At 43.3% G+C, this 26,380-nt stretch overlaps 1 protein-coding gene across 5 annotated transcripts in view; it reads right to left on the reverse strand.

The window, feature by feature from the left end:
• LOC140393835 (mitogen-activated protein kinase 14) overlaps positions 1 to 26,380 on the reverse strand; it is a 73,288-nt gene that overhangs the window by 28,710 nt on the left and 18,198 nt on the right. For all 5 annotated transcript variants that reach the window (XM_072480347.1, XM_072480346.1, XM_072480349.1 and 2 more), the window contains exons 2-5: positions 14,929 to 15,058; positions 12,760 to 12,818; positions 3,963 to 4,074; positions 602 to 631 (exon numbers count right to left, since the gene is read on the reverse strand). In XM_072480347.1, coding sequence (XP_072336448.1) covers positions 602 to 631; positions 3,963 to 4,074; positions 12,760 to 12,818; positions 14,929 to 15,058 — 331 coding nt within the window. The remainder of the gene's footprint in view (positions 1 to 601; positions 632 to 3,962; positions 4,075 to 12,759; positions 12,819 to 14,928; positions 15,059 to 26,380) is intronic.

The following is a 26,380-nucleotide window of genomic DNA, read 5'->3' on the forward strand; positions in this document are numbered from 1 at the left end:
CATTCTCATACTATCAGTATGGAGAAGGAAAACTAAGACGCTTCAGTTTTTCTTTCCTCTTTTGTGCACATGGCCTTGCTTCACAGATGTTAATGTGGACCACAAGAAAAAGGAAATGGGTATCTGTCGAAACCAACTCCCCTTCCTACTATGCGTTGGTCACGAGACATAATAAAATAAGCAACATTTCTTGGTTTAAAATCAAGAAACAAAATGGCACTGCAGCCGTCATACATAGTCAGCTCAGCACCCGTCCCACTAAAGTCTCTTTTTTCAACCTTCCACAGAAAAATCACAACAAAACATGCAGAAGCAAAGCTGCACTATTAGATTTGGTGAAAAATACACGTCACATACAAATATCTGACAAAATGAGCAACCGTTATCAGATCTTAAACTAATTAACTTATTTGCGACCACACTCATGCACAGATAAAACTATTTGCAGCATTTAAGATGCGCACTAAATGTTAAAAGGGTCAAAGGAATCTGCCATACTGCCTACAGAGATTTGGAAAGGGTCAATAGCTACTGTCCTCTCGATGCTTCAATAGATAGCAGTTAATAAAAGTTAACAAAATTCACAATATGAAATACTTACTCTATGTATGATTCCAGCTGAATGAATATACTGTCAAAGAGGAGAGCAAAATTAGAAACTATTGCAGTTCCTAAGTCAAACATAACTCTACAAATTTGGTGTGCATTTTACATACAAAACGTCATTTCTGATGAAGGAACCTGTGTTAACATAGGTCTTTTGGGCTGTTCATAATTATTGAACTGAAAATACTAAAATCAACTACTTGGCTTATTGTGAATATTAGTGTTGATGTGGTACAATCCTTTGATCTTATTTTGCTATTCGGAATCTATAACTAAATCTTGTATTAGCTGGGAATTAGTAATTTTAACATGGTATTCATTCAACATAAATGGTGCCTGAAGATATGATGATATCTTGTGTATTCTTTTTAAAAATGCCTTACAGCATACCATGACTCGTGTTCCTGTCTGAGCAAAATGTAACCAGTTGTGGTGTGGACCAGCGTGCAAAGTTCAGCACCTTGGAACATGGAGGACATCAAGATGAAGGAAGAAGTCAGACCAATAACGACATCGCTGAGGCTAATATTCAACTTACTAAAAAATAAAAATAGTCTCAACTAAACAGGGACACACACCCATATTAAGACACGTCACTGGGGCAGTGGCTACAAAAACAGACCTGGTCAATGGCCTTTGGAGCTTGTGAGAATGGCTTTCGTCCTATCTTACAAGAGAGAGAAATCACATCCATTGCTGGCAGGTACCCGGAGACACCCTCTGCTGAGGGCAGGAAATGACCACGTGCAAGTGATCCTTGCATGGCCCCAGTGGGATTAATAATCCAATCGGATGACACAATTAAGACATTACCCTATATGCCAAGGTACCAGGGTCAGAAAGGTGTATAAAGTCACAACTCTCAAGGACATTGTTGCTGCAGCCAAGCAGTATGACTTGGTCAGTCATGGGATGTCATGCAGACTGACAGCCTGGTAATGAATTTCAGCATGCATGTGTTACAATCCAACTGGTGTTTTAAGTATATATTACTGCTTAGTGGGTTAATAAAGGTTCGTCACAGAGTGGAAATTATACTCAAATTGTTGTTTCATTAATACTCCGTACGGGGTGCAGACAGAAGGCAGTGAGACCCTCTGTTTACCAGCCTTGCAAAATAATCTCATCAGATCAGAATAGTGAAATTATTAGAAAGAAAGGATACAATATATATATTCTCCAATTCACAACTGCATTCAAAGAATCAAAGCACCATAAAACTGATACGTCTACCATAATATGTTCTTGGTACTAATTGCTTTATTTTCAAGGTTTGAAGAAATAAAAGGGGGTTGATGAAGGTAGTGTATTTGGAATCGGAATATGGACTTTCAAAAGGTGCTTTATAAAGTACCACATAACGAGCTGATTAACAAATTGAACCCTGTGGGATTAAGGAAGAAAGGGAACATGGATTTAAAATTAGCTAAATTATTAGAGATTCGTAGTGAATTACTGCTTTTCAGACTGCAAGAATTCAGTGGTGCCCCCCAAGAATCAATTTTGGAATTAATGTTTTTACAGGAATTATCTGGATTTGGGTATCGATGGTGTAATTTCAAAGTTTGCAGCTGACACCAAATTTGGAAATATAGTACCAAGTGAGGATAGTAGCAGCCTCAGAAAGACAGATTGTGAACTGGGAAATCACATGACAGATGCAATTTTATGCAGAGAAGTTTGAAGTAATGAAGGAACAATGAGGAGACAATATAAACTTGTAGTTAAAAAAAGGGGGTGTAAAACTAAGAAATCTGGGGGCGGGGGGGTGGTGTCACATACATAAATATTTGCAAGTGGCAGGACAAGTGATAATACTGTTGCAAAAAGGCAGAGGCAAAAGAATAGGGTGCTTAAGGAACTAAGGAATCTGTACTAAACCATTATAAATTATAGGTTATGCCTCAGGTGGAATACAACATCCAATTTTGGGCACCACACTTGGAAGAATGTCAAGGCCTTGAACAGAGTGAAGGGGAGATTTACTGGAATGGTATCAGGAATGAGGAGTTTCAGTTATATGAAGAAACTAGAGAAGTTGAAATTGTTTTCTTAAAGCAGAGGTGATTAACAGGCAATTTCATAAGAGTTAGGAGGGATTTTAATAGAGTAGCAGGTAAGTCAGTAAATCAGCAATTCAGATTTAAGATAATTGGCAAATGAACCAGAGGGAAGACGAAGAACAATTATCATACATAGCAAGTTGTAGTAACCTAGCACGGCCTAGATTTAGGCCCGATTAAAATTGGGTATTTTAAATTAAAGAATTCATCCGATTAAATTGGATATCCTAAATCAAAGGATTGGGCATTTTAAAATTATACTGTAGTCAAACGTCAAACAGACTGTTGGAAGTCAGACTTGACCAAAGTCAAATGCACATCCAATACACAAACTGCCAGACTATGTCTATCACCCATCAGGAGATCATCACACCCTATTGATATGCACAGGTCTATTTCAGTAGCCCAGATTGAGCCAGACTTCCCATCACCCAGAGTTTCTCCTGTTACCTTATATGGGAACAGGTTATATGCAGCCCACACCACCAGAGATAGGGGACCTGGGGTGGGTTCAGGTGGCCTGTCAAAAGGTCACTAACCGGACCATTGGCTGCTGAGACCCCTCCTGAGGCATCATTGGCAGAAAGCCAGAGGAAACGGCAAAAGGGTGTGAAGGGGGATAAAAACAGGCACTCTCGGACCCCTCAGAAGCAAAGCTTCGTGTGTGATGTGACCTTGATCAGGTTGGAGAAGTGAAGACCAGACCAAACCTTGACAGAAGGAAGAAAGCAAGGAAGAGACTGCCAGCGAGAGCAACCTTTGTGAAGACGGGCCAGAGGAATTCCAGCGGTCAAATCCATAGTCTACCAAGCCATCTTTATGGGTAGTTTACACTGATCTTGGGTACTTCTTGCACTTTGTGGGTAATACAAGGGTTAATTGTGTTAATAAATATTGTTAAATTTTGACCTTGTGTTTGTGGTTTGTTTCCTCTTTAATAAAGACACTCTAGGTAAACCTTTGAATAAGTAAACTGGTCGAAAGTACCTGATATTTTACAGGTACAACAAAATTATGATCTGGAATGCACTGTCTGAAAGTATGGAGAAGATGGTAGATTCAATAACAACTTTCAAAAGGGTTTGGATATATTGTTCGAAAAAGAAACCATTACAAAACTAATATTCAATTCTTTCCCGATGGCATTCTTATGTGCTGCATAATTCTATTAATTTTGTTCATAAATGTCACAAAGCAACAAGTGCTAAAAAAAAAAGCTACCTCTCTATAAACTTAATCAAATCAGCCATACTCCTGCAACAGTGATTAGATCCAGAAAGGGAAAATTCTCACCTTAAGGCCCCGAAGTATCTGATAAATTAGGAACTGTACATGGTCATCTGTGAGCTTCTGACATTTAACTATATTGTTTAGGTCTGCGCCCATTAGGTTCGTCACCAAATACCTGCATAGAAAACACCAAACTCAAAGTAAGTTACACAGTAGAGAAAAGATTAAACCATGCAGCGTTCTCACATATTTACGTAAATATTTTCATTCTGTGCCATGCCTGGTTGAATTCTGGGATACCACTTCTCATAAGGCAACGTACAGTAACAGCAAGCTTGGTCCCTTACCTTGGGATGAGGAAAACACTGGGGTGAGGAAAACACATTTGTCAATGTAAAGCTCAGAAGCAACTCATAGGCGTTAGTACCTAGAATGTGAATTACAACACCAACGGTATAAAAGCAGTTTGGGATAAGGTTACATGCCTGTGGTAATACTAAAAACAAGTTATGTGCAACTTCATTCCAAAATAAACTCCAGCACAATATAATATGCATTGTTAAAAATGATTTTTCCTCAGTTGGTTAAATTTTTAAAAAACATCGAATTTAATATGGAAATTAAAATTGAATTAAATATGCAAATAAATTAGCACTTCAAACAAGTTTTCCCTTTCTATAATTTGCTTGTTTTTCATACCACTACAGAATCACACATTTGCTGCTTTTAGACAATCAAATCTGTTCCAATTCTTCACCTCTCAAACGGTAACTATTCAGATATAGGTTGAGAGGTGGTAGATTTAAAACTGAGATGAGGAGAAACTGCGTCTCCCTGAAGGTGGTGATTTTGTGGAACTCGCTGCCCCATTGTGAGGTGGAGTCTGAATCATTAAATAGTTTCAAGGAGGTAGATATATTTCTGATTTTTAAAATGGGTTAAAGGGATATAGGGAACAGGTAGAGAGATGAATTTGAGACCAGGAAGAGATCAGCCATGATCTGTTTGAATGGCGGAGCAGGCTTGAAAGGTTGAATTGCCTACTTATGCTCTCAATTCTTATGTTCCTTGAGGTTTAGTTAGGAGCAGGCCATCAGAAGTTAAGTTGTCAAAACAGATCATAAGAGGGAATGAAGCACAGGTGGGAATGGAGCAACAGCATTGTAACTATTGGACCAAATGGCCTGTTTTTTGCTGTGCGTTTATATGTCACTAGTTTACTGCCCCACACTCATTTTTCCTCATACTTTTACACATTAGAACTGGTGAGCCTAATGAATCTCAGATAACTGGAGCCAAAATAAATCTCTCCGGGGTCGGCCCTGCCTCCCTCGCCCTGTGATAGCATCAAAGCTCAGTTTCACGGAGCCGGAAGGTTAAAAGGGTGGGAGCGGAGAGACTGATCCCGGTGGGTTCGGCGGGGCAGCTGCACGTGGAGGAGCGGGGATCGCGACTTGTTCCCCAAGGAGCATCCAGAAACATGAATTTGACATCAACTTTCAGCCCACTGACCTCCATGAAGGAATCTCTCATTGAACTTTGATTTTAGACTCTGGAACACGCATGAGCCACTATTTATTTCTATGTAGTCTCTGCATTGTAATACCTTCTTTCTTTTATCCCTTATTCACCGGGAGAACGTGCAAATTCTGCATGGACAGTGACCCGGGGTCAGGATTGAACCCGGATCCTCGGCGCTGAGAGGCAGCAGTGCTAACATTTGCGCCACTGTGCTGCCCTTAACATTCTTCTTTAAAAACTAATCGCCCACGGCAAACTCGGGGAAGTGATTCAAAATATTCCGCTCAACATAACCAACCTGCAATCAAAATAATTAACCTTTTTTTGCAGTAATTGTTTTTAATATCCAAGTGCAAAATAACAAAAATTGGTACAAGTGTTTGAAAAGAGCTTAAACAGTGAAAAGAATGAAACAACCAGTGGCACAATGTAGGGGAAGAAGTGCACAAGGTGCCATGGAGCTTTTATTCTTCAGAAACCCATTCGATTATTGTAAGAGAGGTCTTTTATGACTGAAATGCCCAAAGAAAAAAAATCTAAGAAGGCTGGGAGCAGAAATTCGTCGATGTAGTCTGAGGCCTCGGAGTTCAACAGCAGTCAGTTTTTGGTTCACTGTGCACTCCACTCACGGCCAATGTTCTTTCCAGTACCTTGGCAAAAGAATTTGAAAAGCACCGGCGAATTGTGCCAGAAGACCTCAAGAAATCAATTGAAGAGGCCTTGGTCCCCCATTTTAGCAGCACTGGAGAAAGGTAATCAGACTGTTCAAGTCCAGGGAGGCACTATCAAGGTGGTGATCAAGGGTACAGAGGTGGCCTTATCGGACCGGTGACCTAAACTAATAGATCGTTGAGATCCAAGTTAAATGACCTGGAAAATAGGTCCAGGAAGCAAAATAATCGGCTTATGGGGTTGCTGGAGGGCCCTTTGCCCACGGAGTATCGGGTATGTTCTGCAAGGGCTGATTCACATCCTCTCCTGACTGAGCCCATCGCACACTTTGGCTGAGGCCTCGTCCTGAAGATCCACCACGTGTGGCGATAGTGAGGTTTCATAGCTTCAAGGAAAAGGAGAGGGTTTTGTGATGAGCAAAGGAACACCATGACTTTAAGTGGGAAAGCCACTCATATCAGGTTCTATCAGGACATAGGTGTGGAGCTAGCAAAGAAGAGGGCAACATTCAATGGAGTCAAGGCTACCCTGTATCAAAGTGGAGTTCGGTTCGGTTTGGTCTACCCAGCTCGGCTCAGTGACTTTTGAGGGAAAGTACCATTTCTTTGACATGTCGGGAGAGGCAGACTCCTTCACTAAAAGACAAGTTGGGCATGTTGTAATTGGGTTTTTGTCTCTGTTGGCAGGCATGTTGCATTGTTTCATTGTTCTCGTTTTTTCTTGTTTTTGGTAGCGTTAGCGTTAAGTTCTTGATTAGAATTGGGGTGTTACACTTTGTGGAGTTCTGTTCATTGTGTTAACATATAGCTTTCTTTCAGTGCGCAAGGTAATTAGGGCTTTGGTATTTTGTTGTTTATAGTTATATTTTTGTTTCTCGGGTCAAGAGCCTCCCTGCTAAATAAGGAATTAGGCAACGGGACAGGTTTTGAAGGGTTCGCTGCAGCTTATTTTGCTCTTGTATTAGGTTTTTTTTGTAGATAATGAGCTTAGAGTTCTTGTTTTGTTTGGGTTTGTTGGACATAGGTTTTAATAGTTTTTGTTTGCCTTGCTTCTATTTGTACTTGGTGTGGGTGGATTCAATCGCAATGGCGGGAGGGGTGGGGGGCAGTTCTCGGACGGTGACTGCAGATTTTTCTTTGTCCACTCTACTGACATGGTTTGGTGGCCACCTTGGGTGGATCTGTCGCTTATCATTTTAAGTGTCCTTTGGTTGATCTCTCTTGGTGGAAAAGGCTGACTCTGGAATTTGTGGGTCGGGGGGGAAACGACCTCCAATTCGTTTGGTCACCTGGAACGTAATAGTTTTAAATGGCCAGTGAAAAGATCGAGGAAGTTGCTCATCAGAAGAGTTTAAACTCTGATGTGGCGTTTTTTCAGTAGACACATTTACAGGTCAGACATCAAACTAGGCTGCACAAGGGGTGGGTAGGGCAGATTTTCCATTCGGGTTTTGACGGTAGGGCCAGGGTGTGCGATTTTCATGAACAAAAGGGTTCAATTTTCTGCTTCCAAGATTTTAGCCGGCCCCAACGGTCGATATGTTGTCTGTGGCTCACTTGTGAGTACCCTGGCTGTCATGGTTAAACATTTACGCCCCTGACTGGGACAATACGAATTTCATTATTCCCCTGCCGGCCTCCTCTCTCTCTCTCTCCAACCCGCACCAGCTTATTTATTTGGGGACCTGAATTATGTATTGAACCCTAGATTGGATCGCTTTATACCTAAATTTCTTGCTCCATCGCAGATGGCCAGGGCTTTGTCGTCTTTCATGACGCAGATGGGGGGGTAGATCTTTGGCGCCTTTTTGCATCCAACCGATAAAGGCTTTTCATTTTTTTCACCTGTCCACCAAGTATATTCGCGTGTCGATTTCTTTGTTTTAGATAGGTCTCTCCTCCCCTCTCCTTAGTGGTGAGAACGGAGTACTCAACAATTGCTATTTTGGAACATGCCCTGCCCCTCATTGATTTGTCGTTAGAATCTGGCCCCTCCCAACATCGATGGAGATTAGACACAACACTGTTATCGGACAATAAAATTGTGAGCATATGTCCACTACCTTAGAGGACTGTGAAAAATGTAATAAAACAGAGTCAATTTCACATTCTACATTGTGGGAGGCAAAGGTGATCCTTAGGGGTGAAGTTATCTCCTATAGAGCACATTTGTTGAGGACAACGAGCATGGAGAAGATGTTGGTGGACTTCACTCTTGAGGTGGACCACCAGTACTCACTTGATCCTATGCTGGACGGGTCGGTCCTGTCCGACCGTTTGGACGGCCTACCCATCCTAACTGTTGAGTTGGATGGAGCGGTGCGTTGGAATCCCCGTTACACCCTGATGAAATTTTACAATGTATTGGATTGATGCAATCTGGCAACGCCCCTGGTCTGCATGGCTCTCTGATTGAATTCTGTAAGAAGTTCTCAGAGTAGCTCGTGTCTTTAATTCTAGACATGTTCAATGATTCCTTATCCCGGGGGTCGTTGCCCTCAACCCTCACTCAAGCCTCTATTTCTGCTTCTGAAGAGGGACAAAGACCCTACTAAGTGTGGTTCATAACATCACATTTAGTGTTTGAATGCATCCATCAAGCTACTTGCAGAGGTGCTGGTGCTTCGCCTGGAGCCTTGCCTCCCAAATTTAATCTCAGAGGTTCAAACGGGCTTAGTGTAGGGCTAGCAATTGTCAGCCATATACACCGCCGTTTAATATTGTCCTTTCCCCTGCCTCAGTGCCCAAACCCAAGTTGATAGTATGTCTGCATCCAGAGTGGAGTGGAAGTATTTATTTGAGATTCTTTTTTAAATTAATTTATGGGATGTGGTCATCACTGGTTAGGCCAGCATTTATTACCCATCCTAAGTTGCCCTTCAGAAGGTGGCGGTGAGTTGCATTTTTGAACCGCTGCAGTCTTTGAGGTGTAGGTACACCCACTATTCTATTAGAGAGAGTTCCAGAATTTTGCCCCGGCAACAGTGAAGGAGCGGCGATATATTTCCATTCAGAGGGGTGAGTGACTTGGAGGGGAACCTCCAGGTGGTGGGGTTCCCAGGTATCTGCTGCTCGTCCTTCTAGATGGTAGTGGTCACGGGATTGTCTAAGGAAGCTTGGCGAGTTACTGCAGTGCATCCTGTTGGTACACATGGCTTCCACTGTTTGTCGGTGGTGGAAGGTTTGAATGTTTGTGGAAGGGGAGCAATCAAGCGGGCTTTGTCCTGGATGGTGTAGAGCTTCTTGAGTGTTACAAAGAACAAAGAACAACGAAATGTACAGCACAGGAACAGGCCCTTCGGCCCTCCAAGCCCGTGCCGACCATGCTGCCCGACTAGACTACAATCTTCTACACTTCCTGGGTCCGTATCCCTCTATTCCCATCCTATTCATGTATTTGTCAAGATGCCCCTTAAATGTCACTATCGTCCCTGCTTCCACCACCTCCTCCGGTAGCGAGTTCCAGGCACCCACTTGCCTCGTACATCTACTCTAAACCTTGCCCCTCTCACCTTAAACCTATGCCCCCTAGTACTTGACCCCTCTACCCTGGGGAAAAGTTGTTGGAGCTGCACTCATCCAGGCAAGTGGAGAGTATACCATTCACTCCTGACTTGTGTCTTGTCGATAATGGACAGGCTTGGGGTGAGTTACTCACCGTAGGATTCCTAGACTTTGACCTGCCCTGGTAGCCACAGTATTAATGTGGCTAGTCCAGTTCAGTTTCTCTTGGGAGGGTTAGTTTTGGCCACAAATGTATTTATTTATTGAATTAGTCTGTTGTATAAGACCCCCACTGCCAGTGTTTGTACGAACATCTTGAACTCTACTTCCCTTTAAACAGGGGCACACGGCAGGGCTGGCCACTGTCCCTACTCTTGTTTGCTCTGGCAATACTGCCGCTTGCAAAATCGTTGAGGTCTTCTGTTAAGTGGAGGGGGATTATCGCTTCTCGGCCTTTTGGCTAAGATGACCGCGAAGTCAGGTGTAATGCCTGGATCTGGTATGTCTCTCTTGTGGGGACCATGAATTGGATTCAATTTAAATTGTTTTTTGGAGCAGGTAAGGAGCTGGATTAGGGGTTAAGCCACTTTATTATGTTGTGGTGCGGCATGATGGTGCAGTGGTAGGGACTGCTGCCTCACGGCGCCGAGGACCCGGGTTCGATCACTGCCCGGGTCACTGTCCACATGGAGCTCTGGCTTTGTAACTCTGATAAAGTAATTTTAAAAAATTCGAAGGGAATTGATCAGGGAGGGGTGGAGCACCAGACGTTCCTTTACGTGGACGACCTACTTCTTTATATTACGGATCCAGCACCCTCCATAGATGACATAATGTGTTTTTTTTTCCCCAATTAAGGGGCAATTTAGCATGCCCAATCCACTTACCCTGCACATCTTTGGGTTGTGGGGTGAGACCCACGCAAATACGGGGAGAACGTGCAAACTCCACGTGGACAGTGACCCAGGGCAGTGATCGAACCCGGGTCCTCGGCGCCGTGGTGCCTACCACTGCACCATCATGCCGCACCACAACATAATAAAGTGGCTTAACCTTTGGCACCTTCTCTGGGTACAAGTTGAACTTAGTTTAGAGTGAATATTTCCCGGTCAACACCTCTGGGAGGAGAGCCCAACCGGGGATGTTACCTCCTTGCCTTGCTAAGACAAGCTTTCGCTATTTGGGAGTCCTAGTGACCCACAGCTGGCCTCACTTCACAAGTTAAGTTACATCAACCTGGTTAGCAGTAGAAAAGCCTAGCCAGAGACAGAAACCCCATCAACAGGAAAGAGGATGGCGCCAAAGGAAAGGAGGGAAACGTTCAATAAGTGGAAAAACCTAAACCGACTGGAATTGGGCAACTGGAATTTCTCAGCTAACTCCTTAAAACTGGCAAAGCTCCCCGCCATGAAGAGGTCACCAAACCGCTCCAGATACGTCGCCTCCCAAGATTTAAATGTCAAATCCAAACCAAGAAAGAAGAGGTAATTATTTCAATAGCGGCTAGCTAACACAAGGAAAGGAGCTTGAAATGCTGTCTATACTACACCCAAATTCTCAGGGAGGAGACCCCCTCTGAATTTGAGGAGAATTTTATTGTTATTATTATTGTCACAAGTAGGCTTACATTAACACTGCAATGAAGTTACTGTGAAAATCCCCCAGTTGCCACATCGCCCGTTCAGGTACACAAGAGGGAGAATTCTGAATGTCCAATTCACCTAACAAGCATGTCTTTTGGGATTTAAGGGAGGAAACTGGAGCACCCGGAGGAAACACATACAGACACGGGGAGAATGTGCAGACTCCGCACAAATAGTGACCCAAGCGGGAATCTAACCCGGGACCCTGGCGCTGTGAAGCAACAGTGCTAACCACTGTGCTACTGTACCGTACAGGTACTAATGGGGGGGGGGGGGGGGGGGGGGGGACGTTAACGGTCAGTAATTATTGCAAGAAGAGTAGAATTAGCGTATGAGCGAGCTTCCATTTGTCCCCAAATGGATCCAGGGTCGCTAAACCACAACAATATATTTTGAATATTGGCTGCCCAGTAATAAAACAATAAGTTGGGGAGGGCTAGGCCCCTGACTGTCTGTCCCTATGGAGCAGAACACTACAGATTCTAGGAGGGTAGGGTTCAAATTATTGGAAAGTGTGAATTGGATCTCATTCTTAATGGTGAGGTGTGGAGTGAGGCCCTCCATAGGGCAAATGCCACATCTTCATGTGCTCGGTTGAGCCAGATTCAGTTTAAGGTCTTGCATGGCATGTCCGACTTGACCAGGGCAAGGATGAGTGGTATCTTCCCCGGTGTTGGGGGAAAGTGCTAGCGCTGTTCTCTTGGGCAGGCATATATATGTAGTGGTCTTGTCTCAAACTGGGAGGCCTTTGGGTTTTATTCTTTGATACCATGTCAGAGATACTCTGTAGATTTGGATCTGTGTCCGCTGGTGGCCATGGTCAGGGCGTCAGATTCACTGGTGATATAGCAGAGGTGAAGGCGGTCTGGGGTGAAAGTGGATGTCCTTGTCTTTGTCTTGTTGATAGCCTGGAGGTGAATTTTGCTGGGGTAGATGTTTTCCACTCCGCCTAATGCCTCTGCTTGGCTTGGTGACTTAATGTTGTGTCTGCATTTGGAGAAGGTCAAGTTTACCATCATGGGGTCAGTGGAGAGGTTCTACCCAAGTTGGCAACCATTTATTTCCTTTTTTAAGAAGTTTTCCACCGTCAGTTGTTTAGGTTAGTTTTTGTTTTGAAGTTAATTGGGTGTTGTGAGATTGTTCCCTTCTTTTGTTTGTTTCCAGGTGCATTGATTATGAAAAATAATTTAAGAAACAGATTTAATTTTTTTTTTTTTTTTAAATGTGAAGAGAATACAGTTTTTACAAGGCTACGAACAGCCACAGATAAAATTCAATTGATAACTTAGTCATGTCCTCCATGATTTCCAGGATAATTTATCAAGTGGTTACTCATAACTAGTGTTGCATAGGAAGCCACTTTCATCTGAGGGAAGGGTGGTTGATTTAAAGTAGCTGGTAACCAAGCAATTTTTTTTGGAGGAACGGGAAGAAACAGGAATTTGCTGTGATGCACAAAATATTGGCTTTGCAAAACAAATTTCAGAAAAACAACACAAATTTATAAAGTGGCATACTTACACATCTGTAAAATCTTCCAAAGTTGTTGCTGGTGTGAAAACATCCAATAGGCCAATTACCTATGAAAACAAAAATTTAAGTCAAGGGATAACGTTCATAATATAGAGGGTTAACAATCTTAATTTTACAGGTGTTTCAAAACCCTTTTGCACCTTTAGTTGGGATGAAACATATTTTTTCTGCTAGTTATACAGGCACTAGAGACATCTTTTTGGAAAAATCATCTGGAGATTACAAACAAAGGCAAGTGTATATAAACTAATCTTTTCCTGCAACAATGATGTAAAGTAAATATGGTTAAATAGTAATGAGGGACCATTCCCTCTGCTGATCACTCCAGTCACCCCTAAACCGACGACAGGTAGGATCCATGAAGCATATTTTCAAATAAAATTTTATGCAAGTTTAGTTTTCCCCACCTCAAGAGAAAAGCAAAGGTTCTCAAACCAACATGGGTTAATGGAGTATTCAGCAACATGAAATTGCACAATTCAGGTTGGGTTTAACGATGAAGAAATGCTTAATTTCAAACCTAGCTGAATAAATATGAGGCAACTCTGCTTATATGGAAGCAAAATTTCCATATAGAAAGTCAACACGTGACAAAGTATAAAAACAATTACTGCGGATACTGGAATCTGAAACCAAAAGAGAAAATGCTGGAAAATCTCAGGTCTGGCAGCATCTGTAAGGAGAGAAGAGCTAACGTTTCGAGTCCAGATGAGCTTTGACAAAGGGTCATCTGGACTGGAAACAGCAGCTCTTTTCTCTCCTTACATTTGACAAAGTGCCCAAATAAACCAATTTTTTAAATCTTGAGGCTGTGAACCACAAATTCAGCCAAACAACAAGTGTTAAGTACAATGAATTGTAAAGGAAGTCTATAACAGTCCATACCCCTTCTGATTCACTTGCTAAGACAGAACAAAATAGGTCTTTCTTTGAAAGACCACAATGTTCTTAGACTACAGGAAGACATTGGGAGCCATTCAATACGTCCAATATAGGAAAAGAGGCTTTAGCATACTGACACATTTGTACAATTTTTTTTGCTTAATTTGTTCTATAATTAACTTTTCCAGTAGAGCCAGAGGTGGACATGTGTATACATGCATTGCAAAACAGAGCTGATATAAAGGGCATTAAGGTAATGCAAGAATTTGGAAGAATGGTTTAACAACTGTAGAGGAAAAGTACTCTTGGGGAATAGGAAGGCTGTGCGGAGAGCTCCAAAATTTGAAAGCAGTTGGTGGTGCATACTAGAGTCTGAGAATAGAGAAAGCTGCGTTTGAAGATGAGATTATTGGTGAGGGAGGTTTATAGGATTTGAAAGTGGTACAAGTGGGAGCGAGATTTAGGAGTAGCAATGGTTACTTCTGTGTGTGGGAAAATGAGTGGAGATTTGGGATGAAAGAGTGTGTTGGGCACAGTATAGCGTCATGGGATATGCAACAAGTTATGCAGGTAGGTAAGAGTTCCCAAATTAGGAAATGTGGGATGGCAGAATACTGAACACTGCAAGAGGGTTTTAACAACAGGAAACAGACAGGAGAATTGGTAACCAAAAGACAATTGACAAAAGAATCAGGGAGGTGTTTTTCTTTTAAATGTAACTATGATCTGGAATGCACTATCATACAGGGTTTTGGTAGCAGATTCAACAGTAATTTTAAGGGAATGGGATATATTTTCAAAGGAAACATCTGCAGGGATGAGAGATTAATGGGATAACTCTCAAGAGCCAGGACATGCACAATGTGGCGAATAGTCTCCTTCTGTGATGGATAATTTTATTATAAATCTGGAGAAAATTTAAAGAAACTGTATGAGATGACAAGTGCTACTAAACTGGCATCACCAAAACACTTCTACTCTTAAGCCACAATTTGAGCTATAGCAAATTCACATAATCCCTACTAATTAACATGTCAGCTTTGCTGCAAGGATATTAAGGTAATCAAATAAAAAGGGCCTACTTGTAAAGAAAATATGCAAATTTTCATGTCCAGTAGTGCAAAATCTTACTCCCATTTATAAAAACAAAATATTTACAATGTTATTTTAGGATGAAATTCCATACCACATTGATAATTGTAACTTTCAATACTTACAAAAAATGGTCATTTTGAATATCAGAATAATTCAAACTCGAGTACATAGAGTACTTACATTTTCATGTTTCATATGTTTTAACAATCGTAGCTCTCTGTATGTTCGTTTTGCATGAATGATGGATTGAAAGGGTCTGGAAAGTTTTTTTACTGCCACGCGAACAGTTGATATTGTGTCAAAAGAAGAGCTATAAAATAGAACGAGAGCTCATTAATGTTCAGCTATCACTGTTGTCAATGTAATTGCATTGCACTGTGAACTCAAATGAAATTGAAGAATAAGCCATTCAACATTTAACACTTGGGCCCTTCCAAGTGGTGTTTGACACTCAGTATTAACTTCATGATCGAGCTTGTGTTTCCCTCAAAAAATCACTCCACATCAATATCCTCAAAAATATTTTAGAAAATAGGTATATTAATATATATAAATATATATTATTGTAATAAAATGAAAATGAAAGACCTCTCTCAATAGATCATTTAACCTACATTCAGTCACTCCACATCTGAGCTCAGCAAGTGCAATATCCCTCACTACAACTGCAACTGCTCACGACCAATCTTGGAATGTTTAAAATTAATGCTGACGATGCTACCACGATAAAGCTTGCTTTAGCAATCAGAAAACAGGGCATAAACACACCATGCATCACAGGTCACTGTGAAGTCAACAGGAATAGAAGATTACCCAGAAGTGCAGTTTGCATTCAAAGATTGGTTGAGCAATTTGTTCCAAAATCAAATTGATTGATTTTTTAACTACAGAGAGCCATACTGATATAAATATCAGAGGTTTCAAGCCACTAAAAATCTATTGCCAAGACTTCCACTTGTGACCATGGAGTGATTGGTCACCTAAAGAGCTGTTCCTGTTTAAAGTCACAGAAAAGGGCTCTTTTTACCCAGATCTGGGTGGAATCTTGATGAAAAGGCGTAGGTGAATGTTAGAGGAGTAGTTTACCCCTGCAATGGTATGTCTTCTGATCACCGGACCCGGCAGAAAAGTGAGAGGTTTGGCTGGAAAGTTGAAACAGTCTTGTGCTTCAGTCTCTTCCAGCATGCAGGCGGGGAGGGGCAAGCTGTAAGGCCCCAGATACAGGAACTGATGACTTTTATCAAGGAGGAATTCCATAAAGAGAGAAAAGAAATGCATGAGGATTATGCAAAAGCCATTGCAGAAGTTGTGGCACCTACAAGGGTACTTTGGAACGGATGGAGAGGTGTTTGGAGGTGCAGGGGTCACAGATTCGGGAAATTGAACGTGAGATCTCGGACCACAGCTATCGTGTGGTGGCTCTGGAGGTGGGGCTCCTAGAAGACCTCTGTAAAACATTGACGGCAAAGGTGGAGGAGCAGGAGAATGCCTCGAGAAGGCAGAACCTGTGAATAGTGGGCCTGCCTGATGTAGTGGAAGATGTGAGTGCCACGAGGTATGACTTGAGGATGCTGGCGGGACTGGTGGCAGAAGGGGTGCTAGATAAGGCACCCTAAATGGACTGAGCGCATAGGTCTCGACAAGAGCTGGGGAGCTGCCGCAGGCGGTGACCGTGAGACTCCATAAATTTGTGGAGAGAGAGAAAATTCTGCGGTGGGCCAGGGAGAAGCGTAGCTGCGACTGGGAGGGAAATAACGCCCGGATTTATCAGGACATCGGAGCAGAGTTGGCAAGACGGCGGGCAGGTTTCAACAAGGTCAAGGCGCTGCTGTATCGGCGGCAGATCAAGATTGGGGTGCTCTACCCGGCAAAATTATATGTGACGTTCGGAAGCCGGGAGTATTATTTTGAGACCCCAGAAGCGGCCGAAGACTTCATGAAGGAGCATAAACTGGGAGAGAACTGAGTGGACAATGCTTGGGAACCGGATTGGGGGATTTCTGCCCTTTTTTGTAGGGGGAGGGGTTTCTGTTCAATGTTGAGATTGTAAGGAGTTGTAGGGGTGTAATGTTTCTGTGGCGATGGATGTTCCCATCCCCCCTCCTGTTTTATGGGACTGTTTGTTTGCTTTTGGAGAAGGCTACCTGGAGTTCAGGAGAAGTCATTGTTTGGGTGGGGGAGGGCAAGGCCAGCAGGAGGCCTTCTTCTTGGAGCTGAGTGGGGAGAGGAGAGGGAGGGGGAGGTCATTAGGATGTGCTTTTGGGCAGGGGCAGCTGCGCTAGCAGGTTATGCTGGTGAACGGAAGTGAGGTGGTGGGGGACAAGGTCAAGAAGGGTGGCTGGGGGGAAGGGGGAAAGGGGAAGTGGGGGGGAGGAAGAAGGGAAGGGGAAAGCAGGGGGGGGGGGTTCTGCGACGCGGCAGGGTGTGAGAGATAACATGGTCAAGGGCGAAGAAATGGGCCATCTGGGATGGGCTAGGTACAGAGTGGAATTAAAGGGGCAGGAGTTAAGTGGGGAAGATGACGGACGGTAGAGGGGATTGGAGACACAAGCCTCCGGTAAGGTTGGTAACGTGGAACGCCCGGGGACTGAATGGGCCGATTAAAAGGTCGCGGGTGTTCGCGCACCTCAGGAGCTTGAAAGCGGGGGTTGTCTTTTTGCAGAAGACACACCTCCGTGTGAAGGACCAGGTTAGGTTAAGGGAGGGGTGGGTCAGGCAGGTTTTTCACTCGGGGTCTGATTTGAAATCGAGGGGTGTGGCGATTTTAATGAGCAAAAAAAATGGGATTAGTGAGTGCGAAGGAGGTGAGGGATCCAGGTGGGAGATATGTGATTGCGAGTGGGGTATTGGAAGGGGGACCGGTAGTGTTCGTAAATGTGCATGCCCCAAATTGGGATGACGTGGGTTTTATGAGGGGGTTGCTGGCAGCAGTCCCGGATTTGGCCACATACCAGTTGATCATGGGAGGAGATTTTAACTTGTTTCCTGGAGCCGAGAGATAGATCGAGCCCCAGGTCGATGGGTAGGGTACGAATGGCAAGGGAGCTGGGGGGGTGGGGGGGGGGGGGGTTGGAGAGGATGCATATGGTGGATCCATGGCGCTTTCAGAACCCAGGGGGGAAGGGAGTATTCCTTCTTTTCACACGTCTATAAGGTGTATTCGAGGATTGATTACTTTGTAGTGAGTCGGGAGATTTTGGTTGGGGTGGAGGGGGCAGAGTATGCGGGGATAGTTATCTCAGATCATGCACCCCACTGGCTGGATATTCGTTCAGTACAGGACGAGAGCAGAGGCCGGGGTTAAGGTTTGACTCGGGGTTGTTGGCGGTGGGAGGTTTTTGTGATGAGGTGCGATTGGCGATTAGGGATTATGTGGAGTTCAATCAGAATGGGGAGGTGTCGACGGGCATTTTTTGGTAAGCGCTGAAGGCAGTGGTCCGGGGAGAAATTATCTCATTTACGGTTCGTGTGATTAAGGAAAGGAGGGCAGAACATGACCGTCTAGTGAGCGAGATAGTGGAGGTGAAGAGGGAATATTTGAGGGTGCCCACCGTGAAGGGATTGATGAGGAGGAAAAAAGTTGCAGGGGCAATTTGACAGGCCGACAACAGGGAGGGCGGTAGGGCAAGAGGGGTGCAATAAGAGTATGGGGTGAAGGCGAGCCGCATGCTGGCGCACCAGCTGCGGAGGCAGGCTGCGTCTAGGGAAATATTGAAGTTCCGGACTGGGGCTGGGGATGTGGTGTCAGAGCCAGGGAAGATAAATGAGGCATTTAGACAGTATTACCAGGGACTTTATGAGGCAGACCCAGGAGAGAAGGCGGACATGTGGTGGTTTCTGGAGAGCTGGAATTTCCCCAAGTGGAGGAAACACAGAGGCAGGCTTCGGAGAAGCCCCTGGGGCTGAGGGAGGTGCTGGATAGTATCAGGGGTATGAAGTCGGAGAAGTCCCTTGGGCCAGATGGGTACCCGGCAGCATTTTAGAAGGAATTTGCGGCGGACCTGGCACCACATCTGTTGGAGGCGTTTAATGAAGCACTAGAGAGGGGGGAGTTGCCGGAGACGATGAAGCAGGCAGTAATCACACTAATCCCAAAAAAGGGAAGGATCAGGTGGAATGTGGGTTGTAGAGACCCATATCACTATTGAACACGATGTGGAGATGCCGGCGTTGGACTGGGGTGAGCACAGTAAGACGTTTTACAACACCAGGTTAAAGTCCAATAGGTTTGTTTCGATGTCACTAGCTTTCGGAGCGCTGCTCCTTTTTATATATATATATATATATATATATATATATATATATATACAGACAGATTCAAAGATGCCAGACAATGCTTGGAATGCGAGCATTAGCAGGTGATTAAATCTTTACAGATCCAGAGATGGGGTAACCCCAGGTTAAAATGTACATCTTTCTAATTTAAGATTTTAACAAATGATAAAACTAACTGCTGTTTAAAACAATGAATGGATAAGATGTAGCTTGTGAATGAAATCACTCAATATATCAAAGATTTTAAATCACCATGGGGGGGCGGGTGGAAGAAACAACAGAACGAGGAGAGGCTTTGACGTAGTAATTTTGACTGATCACACCAGTGGGAACTCACTTATGCCTGCATGCATCGGCCTCAATGTTTTGTCCTAGAATCACTACAGTGCAAAACGCAGCCATTTGGCCCATCACATCTGCACCGACCCTCCAAAGAGCGCACCACCTAGGCCCATGCCCCCATCCTATCCCTGTAATTAAGTAACCCCATCTAACCTTTCGGTCATTAAGGGGCAATTTAGCATGGCCAATCCACATCTTTGGACTGTGGGAGAAAACCGGAGCACCCGGAGGAAACCCATGCAGACACGGGAGGGGGGATAACCAAGGTCGGAATCGAACATCGGTCCCTGGCATGGTGAGACAGCAGTGCTAACCACTGTGCCACCTTGCCATATTTGTTTATGTTAGTGCCATGTTTTTGTTGCCATGTTTAGTAGTTAAGTATCTAAACTTCACACCTTTGCACTGATTTCAATACATACTGTAGCCATCTGGGATGGCCACTTACAAAGAATCCCAGGAAATAGGGCCAGCTGCAAAGGACCATGGGAAATATGGTCAACCCAGGACTCAAGATGCTCAGAGCTTATGTATATTGGCAATTCAGATAACTGGACGCTATAGAAACCCCCAGCTACTTTGCATTCCAATGGCCCATTTCACCAGAACAAATGACCTGTACTCAGGTAACAGATACAGAAACAGACTCATCGGCGCCACTCCCTTTGCTCAGGGAGCCCAAAAAGCCACGGTCAATGACCGCTCAGGACACACCCCGCCATCAAGGCACCCGCCCATTTATTGGCCAAAATCGAAGGCAGTAATCGAAGCCTGCCGAATTATTGGGTCCAAAGCTAAGGACCGCCCAAAAGAGCGTGATACCCCAGAAGGATAAAGAGAGAGACTGCCATGTGTTCAGTCTCTCTTGGCCCCGGCGCTCGGTCTCTCTTGGCCCCGACCTACGCCTAAAACCAACTGCAGCATCACAACCAGAAGACAAGTTCAAGACCAACGATCGCTACCAGACGGATGAGCCCAGCAGAAACAAAGTCACTTCTCCAGACCCACCACGCAAGATCCGAACAAAGGCCTTGCTCCTCTGCATAAAGCCAGGTGCCTGAAGACAAGTACAGGTTGTTGTAGTTTTAGGTGTAATTTAGCTTGTTGTGTTTTATGTTGCACGTCGAAGTAATTCTTGTGTGTAAATATCATTGAACTTGAACTAACTAACTGGTTGGTTTTTGATCGATATCCAGTAAAACCTTGTGGTGGTATCATTTGATACCTAGCGACTCTGAAAAGCAATATCATTAATAACTGTCATATCAGTATCCAGTTAAAAAGAGCAACATTATTGGTGTCTCCGGTGCGAATTGGCAACAATACTTAATCATCAAAGTACTGTTATGCATGTAGAGGAGCTAGTTAACTCAGGCCATAATTAAAAGTTTTTCACAATTAAATGCACATGCATACTCTGGAGATTGCTGACCAATTTTCTCAACAATAACCCAAAGCACTGTTAGCCTCATTGTTCTCAATGAAAAAAATTGAGGAAATGTTTTATAGCAACAGGATAGGGCATGTTCATTCACTGGTGAACATTGCTGGACTAGTAATCCAAAGCATGCAAATTCAATTATCACGACAGTTTAGGAATCTGAATTCAGTTATGGAAGCCGTCAGATTTTCATAAAAACATCCATTGTCCTTTAGGGGAGAAAACTGGCTGTCTTTAACCATCTTGGTTCTATGTGACTTCAGTATCATATAAACACAATTGACCAACTCCCTTAGTTGTACCAAATCTGCAGCATTTTTGGACAAACGATCACCACTCTTTTATTAGCAACTAGGAATGGGCAACAAAAGCCAAATAAGAATGGATATTTGAACTTGCTTTGTTATAAAACTGTACAATCAAAATTAAATATAGCTTATACAATGTTTCCAATTTATAATCTGCAGAAAGTGCACCCAACTGGAGCTCCTCACAGACCGCATGGTTCGGTTGGAGCAGCAATTGGATGCACTTAGGAGTATGCAGGTGGCGGAAAGCGTCATAGATCGCAGTTATATAAATGTGGTCACACCCAAGGTGCAGGCAGAGAAATGGGTGACCACCAGAAAGGGCAGGCAGTCAGTGCAGGAATCCCCTGTGGTTGTCCCCCTCTCGAACAGGTATACCACTTTGGATACTGTCGGGGGGGGATAGCCTATCAGGGGAAAACAGCAGCAGCCAGAGCAGTGGCACCACGGCTGGCTCTGATGGTCAGAAGGGAGGGTCAAAGCGCAGAAGAGCAATAGTAATAGGGGACTCTATAGTCGGGGGCACAGATAGGCGCTTCTGTGGACGTGAAACAGACTCCAGGATGGTATGTTTCAGTAAGTTTTAAAGTACTGGTTGACAAGGATAAGAGTGGTCCTAGGATGAATGTGCTAAATTGGGGGAAGACTAATTATAACAATATTAGGCGGGAACTGAAGAACATAGATTGGGGGCGGATGTTTGAGGGCAAATCAACATCTGCCATGTGGGAGGCTTTCAAGTGTCAGTTGAAAGGAATTCAGGACCGGCATGTTCCTGTGAGGAAGAAGGATAAATACGGCAATTTTCGGGAACCTTCGATAACGAGAGATATTGTAGGCCTCGTCAAAAAGAAAAAGGAGGCATTTGTCAGGGCTAAAAGGCTGGGAACAGACGAAGCCTGCGTGGAATATAAGGAAAGTAGGAAGGAACTTAAGCAAGGAGTCAGGAGGGCTAGAAGGGGTCACAAAAAGTCATTGGCAAATAGGGTTAAGGAAAATCCCAAGGCTTTTTACACGTACATAAAAAGCAAGAGGGTAACCAGGGAAAGGGTTGGCCCACTGAAGGATAGGCAAGGGAATCTATGTGTGGAGCCAGAGGAAATGGGTGAGGTACTAAATGAATACTTTGCATCAGTATTCACCAAAGAGAAGAAATTGGTAGATGTTGAGTCTGGAGAAGGGTGTGTAGATAGCCTGGGTCACATTGAGATCCAAAAAGACGAGGTGTTGGGTGTCTTAATAAATATTAAGGTAGGTAAGTCCCCAGGGCCTGATGGGATCTACCCCAGAATACTGAAGGAGGCTGGAGAGGAAATTGCTGAGGCCTTGACAGAAATCTTTGGATCCTCACTGTCTTCAGGGGATGTCCCGGAGGACTGGAGAATAGCCAATGTTGTTCCTCTGTTTAAGAAGGGTAGCAAGGATAATCCAGGGAACTACAGGCCGGTGAGCCTTACTTCAGTGGTAGGGAAATTACTGGAGAGAATTCTTCGAGACAGGATCTACTCCCATTTGGAAGCAAATGGACGTATTCATGAGAGGCAGCATGGTTTTGTGAAGGGGAGGTCGTGTCTCACTAACTTGATAGAGTTTTTCGAGGTCACGAAGATGATTGCTGCAGGTAGGGCAGTGGATGTTGTCTATATGGACTTCAGTAAGGCCTTTGACAAGGTCCGTCATGGTAGACTAGTACAAAAGGTGAAGTCACACGGGATCAGGGGTGAGCTGGCAAGGTGGATACAGAACTGGCTAGGTCATAGAGGCAGATAAGGAAGGATGCTTTTCTAGTTGGAGGGCTGTGACCAGTGGTGTTCCACAGGGATCAGTGCTGGGACCTTTGCGGTTTGTAGTATATATAAATGATTTGGAGGAAAATGTACCTGGTCCGATTAGTAAGTTTGCAGACGACACAAAGGTTGGTGGAATTGCGGATAGCGATGAGGACTGTCAGAGGATACAGCAGGATTTAGATTGTTTGGAGAGTTGGGCGGAGAGATGGCAGATGGAGTTTAATCCGGACAAATGTGAGGTAATGCATTTTGGAAGGTCTAATGCAGGTAGGGAATATACAGTGAATGGTAGAACCCTCAAGAGTATTGATAGTCAAAGAGATCTAGGAGTACAGGTCCACAGGTCACTGAAAGGGGCAACACAGGTGGAGGAGGTAGTCAAGAAGGCATACGGCATGCTTGCCTTCATTGGCCGGGGCACTGAGTAGAAGAATTGGCAAGTCATGTTGCAGCTGTTTAGAACTTTAGTTAGGCCACACTTGGAGTATAGTGTTCAATTCTGGTCGTCACACTACCAGAAGGATGTGGAGGCTTTAGAGAGGGTGCAGAAGAGATTTACCAGAATGTTGCCTGGTATGGAGGGCATTAGCTATGAGGAGCGGTTGAATAAACTCGGTTTGTTCTCACTGGAACGAAGGAGGTTGAGGGGCAACTTGATAGAGGTCTACAAAATTATGAGGGGCATAGACAAAGTGGATAGTCAGAGGCTTTTCCCCGGGGTAGAGGGGTCAATTACTAGGGGGCATAGATTTAAGGTGAGAGGGGCAAGGTTTAGAGTAGATGTACGAGGCAAGTTTTTTTACGCAGAGGGTAGTGGGTGCCTGGAACTCGCTACCGGAGGTGGTGGTGGAAGCAGGGACGATAGTGACATTTAAGGGGCATCTTGACAAATACATGAATAGGATGGGAATAGAGGGATACGGACCCAGGAAGTGTAGAAGATTGTAGTTTAGTCGGGCAGCATGGTCGGCACGGGCTTGGAGGGCCGAAGGGCCTGTTCCTGTGCTGTACATTTCTTTGTTCTTTGTTTAAGTGGAGCAATAAAATATTTCTATTCTTGGAATGGATCTGCAGTAGTACCTATGGTGTGTATCATGTGTATAATGCAAATACACATTTCTCAAGGCACTGTCGCTGAAATTTCAATTTTATATACAAAGCAATTCATTTTAGCAGGACACAGATCTAATCCATAACAAAACTACTAATAACAGATAAGCATAAGTGAAACATTGTGTGGTAAATAAAAATTCAAGATGAATTTACGAAATTAAATGGTGCTGTTCATTACTTCTGTTGGCCAATAACAGCAGCGTCACATTCAGGTCATAAATATCTCAATGCTTATAGCAGTAATTTAAGAAAGATGTAAATCAGGAAGGAATGTGGTTTCCAATCTGATGAAATAAATGGTTAAATTTCTTTCCTGCTCTCATAATAATTATTGTATGTGAACACAGTTGGCTGTGTATACTATTTCTTAGCTTTACTGTTACATTAAGAGAAAAAACATTTAAGAATTTGTGGAATTACTTTTAAGCAAATTATATCGCAGGAAAAGAGGTGGACATTCAAGTGGTGCCCCTAAACCAAATCTTCAACATGCATACAGAACCTTAATGTACAGAATGCATCTCCCACCTCTCTCTCTCCCCAAATGAAGTTACAATTAACATTTCCAACAGTTTAATTATTATTCATATGACCTGTGTTCTACTGATAGCAACTAATGCTTCACCTGCTCAGCTACATGTTGGAATTCAGAAAACCTTCTTCCCATGCTAATATTTTAATAGACTACAAGTTGTCATTTGCCTCCCCCACCCCCCAAACTTTAGGAAGATGCCCGGCCTCCATTAGAGGAGTCATATTTGAAATTGAGCTCCATGAATGGAAAATGAGGCACAAATGAAGGTTCAAACTCATCCACATGATGTAGTTTTGCACAATGTAACTCAACAATTGAATATTTTTAAATTTGTAAGCTAGACTCGGCGCCCTAAAATCTGGACAATTTGTGAAAGATCAAACAGATATTGTTGTGTTTTTGTAAATTGCAACAGGCAAATTGAAAATTATTTTGTTGAATAGAGAAGGAACTACAAATTCTTCAGAATGAGATTTTCCCACTTCGAAGGGATTATTGTATTTCAAAACCATAGGGTTAGACGTTCCTTTAAATAATATGGGGTAGGAAGAGGGGACAGTTTATGAAAACACTAATAGATCTCTTTGAATTCCCACGTGATAGTTTCAGTAGTTTCACTAGCAACTTTGAGATTACAAAGAAGTAAAACATCTAACTAGTAAGTGATGAAGCCTAAGCTTCATCCCAATCCCCAAAAGGTAATCAATTGGAATATTCAAGGCTATCAATGTAAAACTACTCATTCAAGGCAGGAACCACAATCAGCTTTCGTGGAGTGGGAAAACAAGGCAAAACATGAATTTACTGTGAAACTCAGCTGAGCTTTCAGCCCATTTCCTTTCTATCACCAAGACCAACTATACCCCCCTCTATCATTCCAAAGCTTGCAGAGAGAGAGAGCGCCAGGCGATTGCACTGGCGAGATCGGTTCAATTCCCACCACAGCAGATAGTGGAATTTAAATTCAATAAATAAATCTGGAATTACAAAGCTAGTCACTGTAGTAGTGACCATGACAACTGCCATGGATTGTGGTAAAAACACATTTAGTTCACTGATATATTTTAGGGAAGGATATCTGCCATCCTTACCCGGTCTAGCCTACATGGGAGTCCAGACCCACAGCAACGTAGTTGACTCTCAACAGCCCTCTGGAATGGCCCAGCAAGTTATTCAGTTCAAGAAAAAAAATGTTTAAAAATCCTGCTTCAAGTTAATTGCAGCTGAAACACCATCCATGCCTTCGTCATCTCTTGACTAGAATATTCTTATGCTCTCTTTGCTAGCCTCCCACCATGCACCCTCCGGAAAACTGAACTTAGCCAAAACAGTGTTTTACAACTGTTTCCCTAAAGCTTTCATGTAATTGTCAATCATTAGAAAATTACACCAAAACAATTTTCAAAACTTTGTGCAAAAATCTAAAATGAAATAAGATATGCTGGTCTCATACAATCCAAACTAGTAGATTGCAAATATGCAATTTTTAAATATAGTTTAATTTTTCATTTTTTAATTTGAAAAGAGATTTGTAATATGCGACAAATTATATACATGTTACCTGGACACAATGGTTAGGACTTCACAAAAGTTTAGATCATAAGGTTCCTTAACCAAAAGAAATGTTGAAAACCACTGGTCTATAGGTTACCTCACACCAAGATATGTTCACCTACCACATCTGTGCTTGATGACCTACTTTCATAGTCAGTGCCACAATACCTTGTTATGAAAATTCTCAGCAACATTTTCAAATCTCACCTCATACTTCCACCAACTCTCTGTATATATGTAATTTCCCACACCCTACGATCCAAAATCACTGGTC

Source organism: Scyliorhinus torazame, chromosome 17 (assembly GCF_047496885.1).
Source record: "Scyliorhinus torazame isolate Kashiwa2021f chromosome 17, sScyTor2.1, whole genome shotgun sequence".
NCBI lineage: Eukaryota > Metazoa > Chordata > Chondrichthyes > Carcharhiniformes > Scyliorhinidae > Scyliorhinus > Scyliorhinus torazame.